Raw genomic sequence first — 7,241 nt, forward strand, 5'->3', positions numbered from 1 at the left:
CTAAAATATTTAATAATAATAATAATAATAATAATAATAATAATAATAATAATAATAATAATAATAATAATAATAATAATAATAATAATAATAATAATAATAAATAACAGAATAATAAAGATAATAATCATAACACGAACACTTCTATTCATTGTTCACTACAACATTCCGTTGCATACCTAAACCCAAATCTGCATACACCTGATAGTGCATACACATACTAACTGGTTAGGCCCACTAACACAACAGTGAATAATCACTACAAAATCAGTTCATACGGTCTCCTTAATGCTGTATAATTATTGTTTAATAACGGCTATATGCAATTCAATTGATTAAGTACAGTACATTTTTTTTGAAATTATAAAAAACAGGAATCCTGTCTAGAGAATGTTTCATGCCGTGTCTGCGAAACCATAAGGAATGGAATGGAGGAATACCATAATTATAGGCATGTTAGATAGAATGTTGTACATTCTATTATTATTTTAGAGAAGGCTCTTTTGAGTAAGAAGGACATTTACAGATGAAGTGTAGACCACCTCAGCCCCACCATGGTTGGGGCTAAGGCGCGAGAATTTGGGTAAATAGTACCGCATGCTGGCCGGAAATGACACTCTTACAGTAAAATCTATCATCATCACATCACCATTATAGTCAACATTAAGTGCCAACAAATTTCTCATCATCATTTATTAGGGATTTTCGGAAATCATAGAGATCTAATTAATCCCTGTGATGCGCCATAGCAAATAAAACTTCGATGTATTGACTTTATTTTACCTAATTTATGTGCCGAAAACCAATGTTGTCTTTACTTGGCTTTTTTTATATACTTCTCAAATTATAATAAAGGCACGCGCACTCGAGTCGTGTATAGATAATTTCAGTAGCGGAATCAAGGAACACCCAGCCGGCCAGGCCCCTCACCCCCTAATTATTTTTTTAATTTAAAAAGAATTGTGAATAAAAGAAAATTCTACTGAAATTTTGAGTCTAAGCGTGCCATTTCCGGCCTCTAGAAGTGCCATACCCATAAAATTTCTTTCCTCAGCCCCATCCATGGTGGGCTAAGGTGGTTATGAAATTCCTTCTCTGGACCCCCTTTATTTCAAATTCCTGGATCAGCCACTGAATTTAGATATTTGTGGGCAGAGATACCGGTATCTTGCTATATATAAGAAGGTGTATTATGGATGTACAGCGCTCTTTCGTTAAAACCTGGGTCTTAATGCAGTTCATTACAACAATTTTCAGGCATTTTTTTTTACTTATGAAATCACATTGCCGCCGAAAAGTGGGGGGGGGGGTTATAACCAACCCCACCTTAAAAATATGTTCACCCTACCATTATCTGTGCCCTTGTGAGATAAGAAGCACACAAAACATTAGTTAGCATTTTTTTTTTCACAAACATAAATGTGATTTGCTTAATTTATCATTACAATATAACATCGGAGATTTTAATATGGTAAACTGCGAGTCCAAAGAAGAAATAACGTATTCAGACACCACAGTGAAGTCGTTTCATTCTTTTATTCACCATTGTAAGCCATGCGGATTGTAACTGATTGGTATTTAACATCTTTTCTTAGGAAAAAACCTCCTATGAATGCAATCAAAAATATAATAAGTTAATCACATATTCATAGTAACAACAAACTATATGAACAGCAGCAATCATGTTATAACAACAATTCATATTCGACGTTCATCCATCTCAACATTATATTCATTATATCAATATCATGAATGTATGAATAGCATATAATAAATAAAGCATCATAATATAATTAAGCATCAGATATAATGAAGCATCATAATATAATCAAACATCATATATAAACATGGACCAATGTCTACCTGAGTCATCAGTATCGGCTTGTGAATAGAACACCGGTTTATTCAGGTACCAATCTATTCATTCAATGGACCAGGCATCATGTATCGAATAATAAACATTTTACCTTTTATACTCAACCAAACAATAATAGATCAAAATGATTACAACATTGTTTCATATTCATATTCATATTCCTTTATTTCATTTTATTCAGTATCAAAATCGCAGTCGAGGATTGAATTAAATGATACTTACAATATTAGGCTTACAGAACAATAGAATAAAAACATATTACTCTAATTAACAAAACACATACTGCACAGACATTAAAAAAAAATTAAAACATTAAAAATTGTATAAAAATTAGATCAGTAAAATTAAGTTATTTATAAAGTATATAATGGATGAATTAATATTAGCTACCCGTATCGACAATCTCAGCCATTACCTTCAACACATTAATAGCCCTATGTAGGGCTATAAGAATAAAAATACCAATGACAACATTTATAGGTTTATACCAACATACTTAATGATAATAATAATAATAATAATAATAAATAAATAAATAAATAAATAACAGAATAATAAAGAAAATAAGCATAACACGAACACTTCTATTCATTGTCCACTACAACATTATGTTGCATACCTAAACACAAATCTGCATACACCTGATAGTGCATACACATTCTAACTGGTTAGGCCCACTAACACAACAGTGAATAATCACTACAAAATCAGTTCATACGGTCTCCTTAATGCTGTATAATTATTGTTTAATAACGGCTATATGCAATTCAATTGATTAAGTACAGTACATTTTTTTTGAAATTATAAAAAACAGGAATCTATGTAGGCCTATGCAGATAATATTAAACAGCATACGGGTCTTAATAATATACAAAAAGAATAAATCGTTTATAGTAGAAATTGTGCACTTTTGAGTTGGTAAAAAAGTTGGCCTAATAGGCCTACTAATAGGTTTACACGCTTACAATTTTAACAGCGTAGTATACATTGTTTTCACAATAAATTTAACCTCTGATAACCGTTGCACTCATAAAATAGATGGAGTTGTTGAAAAACCAGAATTCGTCGCCCCCCCCCCCCACACACACACGTGTCTAGGAGAAAAACCACAATTCGTCGGGGAGAAAAAGATGTATATGTATTTCCTACATATTAGTAGACTCCCAAATCGATTAAATAAGCCTTTGTAATCCCTAAATTGTCAAATTTTTCGGGGGCTTCTCGCATCCACCCCATGAAACAATTTCCAGATATTTTGATTGACGTCCGCCCACGCCTACTTTTTTCGTCGGGGACATCGGCAAATGCTGGCGCCACCACTGCTGATATGGTTACGAAAATTGTACAAACAATTGCGTTTTTACTCGGTTTTGATCGGAACAGTGGAAAGTTCGCACCGCACTAGGAACGAAGCACAAGTGAACAAACAAAATTCATGACAGTCATTCTAAATTGTTGTTCTTTCACTCGCTTTGGAAAGTGGAGTTTTACTTATGAAGATTGGTGAAAAGTGAAAAGTTCCCCCTACTTTGAAAAGTCAGATGGTGACCACGTCATATTAAGTTATAATACCGTATTAATGATATATATATCCCTTTACTATGTCATTTCTAAAATGTGACAGTTTTATTCATAATTAAATGCACAGTGTATTTGAACCTTTGTAGAGTTAATATTTATAATCTTATTTCGCCACACCCTTTTAGAAAATTACCCAGTCACAAATACTTTACAGACATGGAGACCCTTTTGTTTTACTTATCTATCAGATCTAGGCTACATCATAATCAGGAATGTCTACAATGGTAGGCATGGGGATCCAGAGCTGTCCCATTGAGGGGAGCCTCCACCATCCTGTCGGGGACAAAGAATACAATTCGTCGGGAGAACGCAAAATTACCTGCATTTTTTACATAGGCCTAATTGAATACATGCCCGTACGCAGGATTTTTATGGGTGGATGAAAATTTGTGGAGAGTGGACCAATGACCACGGGAGGCATATTCCTGCTGGGATCGAGTCACCGGGGTGGAGCCCCCACGCGCTCAGACGTTCTTGATAATTTGAGGTCTTAATTGTTTCTGAAGATGCATTATCAACAGTATTAAACGGTTTCAGAGACAGATTCAGGAAATGTGGGGGGGGGGGTGTGCTGGGAGGGATTTTCACAGATGGAGGGTTCATACCACCTCAGCCCCGCCATAGTTGGGGCTGAGATAAGAAAATTATATTTATGGTACACCTAGATGGCCGGAAATATCACTCTAAGATTTGTAAATATATCGAGGTCGAGTAAAATAAATTTCTGCATTATTGGACATACACATAGCCTAGATATTTCAAGCACAATGTAAATAAAACATTGTTAGACTTAAACGTAAAAGAAATAACGTAGGCCTATACTACACAATGAAATCAAGGCCATAATATTATTGGGCATTGAAAATACTACATTTACCATAAAGGTAATTTTTTTATGAATAAATAGAAATAGCTAAAGGCCTTTACGTCGTGGATGAGATGAGTAGACGTAAAAAATATATATCAAATCGAGAATGCATAAAATATGCCTATACTGATCTTATTGGGAACAGGTAGGGAAAAAATTAATCCATTTGTTGTTGTTTTGAGGCAAATAACGCAAAACATAACACTGCATGAACACCAGTAGAGACAAAATTTTGAAGAGGCGTAAGGTTTACTTGGAAGCAAAATAAGAGGATGCGATCTTTCCTTAGCTAAGCAGATACCGAAACCACCATTGTCAAGGCCGCATCAAGGAAACCCTTGGGGTTGGGGGTGCAAATATTGACCATTCCGTTATGGAGGGTTGCCAAGAATATCTGGCAGGTCAAGGAGGAATATCTGGTAGGATTGAAGTTTCTACGCTTTGTAATCAATTGCAGGCTTAAGTAGGGCAATAATATTATACAATAGGACTATCTATACTAGAAAATATATAATATATTGAGTACATTCATGACTGTCTTATAGAGTAGGACTATATATACACCACCAGAAAATAAATCATTATTAGTACATTGTACATTCTCGACTGTCTTAAAAATGTGGACATTCACCGATTTGGATGGGTGTTAGGCGAGGTGGGTGGAGGGCGTACAACAATCGCACCACCATCTTCTGGATACGGGCCTGATTATAACATGGTAACGATAGTGTTCAAATCCTCGAAAACTAGTAATATCATCGGTATATGCAGGGACATATTCAGGGGGCGTGGTGTTGCATAAAATGCTGTACAATTTCTAATTGACTGCTACTACTATAGAATTGTGACCCGTGCTCTCATAGAAACATACCATAAACTTCTATTAACAAAAGTCACTCGCTAACCTGATCGTAACCCAGTTAAATATTCATTAAATTAATCAATTTTTCACTGTACACGATAATGCAAAAAATAAATTTTCGGGTTTATAACGGCTACTGCTCAAGTAGTGGATTTAGCAAACTTACTTAACAAAAAAAAAAAAAAAACTTAAATTCGTCTTAAATTCATAAATCCCAGGCCATGTCTTTTAAAATACAGAGATGTGATATTCTATGGTTCAGTTTGGTTGTTACCCTTTTGCCAGCATTTATAAAGTTTAGTTTAATACTACTAAAGTAGTAGTAGTAATAATAAAAATAATAATAATAATAATAATAATAATAATAATAATAATAATAATAATAATAATAATAATAATAATAATAATAACGATAATGATGATGGTGATGATGACGATTAGTGAATATGATAATAGATAATAATATGAATAATATTAAAAATTGTGCTGAAGGAGGCGAAAAGGAAAGTTGTGATTTGTCGATCATAATTATTATAGGCTAGTAGTTAAGCTTAGTATATTTTGGCCCAAGTTGTCCTGGATATTAAAGATCTCTATGGTTGCCGAAAATCCATGATAAAAGATCATGAGAAATTTGTTGGCGCTTCATTTTGACTATGATTTGGTGATGTGACAATGATGATAAATTTTACCATTTAAAAGTGTCGTTCCGCCCATCTAGAGGTACTATTTCCTCAAATTTTCTCACCTCAACCCCAACCATGGTGGGCTAAGGTGGTTGTAAAGTCCATACATCCAAGACAATGTTTTTAAACTTTATTTTCTATGGTACATCACACATATTAATAAGATCTCTATGGTTGCCGAAAATCTGTGATAAAAAATCATGAAAATTTTGTTGACGCTTAATTTTGACTATTATAATGGTGGTAATACGATGATGATGATGAATTTTGCTAAAAGTGTCATTTTTGGCCATCTAGAGGTACTATTTTCGCAACTCAGCCCCAACAATGGTGGGTCTGAGGTGGGTGTGGACTCATGAAATGTCTCTCCACCTCACATCATTCAAAGCAGATCTGCGCCCTTCCCTGGGTATGATATTAATCTCCATCGAGTCGGCACGTGACTCAGAGTATGTCTTAGTAACTGCTGAGGGGAAGGTGCATAAATTTTGTTTTCAGCATGTGATCAGGTTTTTCATGCTCATTATGACTATTTTTGATAAAGAATGTTTTGAGCAGGGGGCAGTAGATTCAAGACCCCCTTCCAATTTTTTTTTTAAATGGAAAAAAGAAATTTATTTTTAAATTTAAGTCAGAGCGTAATTTTCGGCCATCTACCTCAACCCCAACCATGGTAGGGCTGATGTGGGTGGAAGTCCCTGAAAGTCTGTGAAAGTCCCTTCCTGGATCACCTTTCTTTTGAATTTCTGGATTCGCCCACTATTGAGTTATTATAATTATTGTAATTCTTACTAATATTAGGCCTATTTATGAAGCGTCTATTGCAAATTTCACTTTATCCTCTCAAAACAGTCCTTAAACGTTCAGAGTGCGCTACTTCCCAGGGGATCAGCCACCACCACCGGGGCTCTTGGCGCCCCCCCCCCCCCCCCCCCCCCCCCCCCTCCCACAGCCGTTGGAAGGGGAACATCCCACCTTCGCTCGGATAACGGCTCCCCCCTTTCAAAATCCTGGCTACGTCCCTGGGTATATGTAGTTCTGTATGTATTATGTGCTGTTTTCTTAAGGTAGCATTATTCTTTAGGTAGCATGCTGATTATCATCTTACAAATCCTGTACGTAACCAGACAATGTTTTGGTGAGTAACGAACTTTATGTATAACGATTTGTTTAAACATCAACCAATCTTTAAGTTGACGGAAAACATGCCGACCGACCGAAAGATTGACAGCTCGACCGGCAGTAGACGGACAGATCGACCGACCCACTGATCGAACGACAGACAGACTGATGTGCTGTCTGTGATATACTAAAAGAAAACCAGCAAAACCGTCCAATTGTTAATTTCTACTTCTATATATATATATA

At 35.3% G+C, this 7,241-nt stretch overlaps 1 protein-coding gene across 1 annotated transcript in view; it reads left to right on the plus strand.

Moving 5' to 3' along the window:
- The window catches only part of LOC117121863 (receptor-type tyrosine-protein phosphatase epsilon-like), a 36,737-nt gene that overhangs the window by 2,629 nt on the left and 26,867 nt on the right, over nt 1-7,241 (plus strand). Inside the window, exon 2 of the mRNA XM_033267251.1 lies at nt 6,958-7,011. Within this exon, the coding sequence (XP_033123142.1) occupies nt 6,963-7,011 (49 nt within the window). The 5' untranslated portion in view covers nt 6,958-6,962. The remainder of the gene's footprint in view (nt 1-6,957; nt 7,012-7,241) is intronic.

The sequence above is a fragment of the Anneissia japonica genome, unplaced genomic scaffold, assembly GCF_011630105.1.
Source record: "Anneissia japonica isolate Jap-2015-1 unplaced genomic scaffold, ASM1163010v1 scaffold2392_len1475705_cov187, whole genome shotgun sequence".
NCBI lineage: Eukaryota > Metazoa > Echinodermata > Crinoidea > Comatulida > Comatulidae > Anneissia > Anneissia japonica.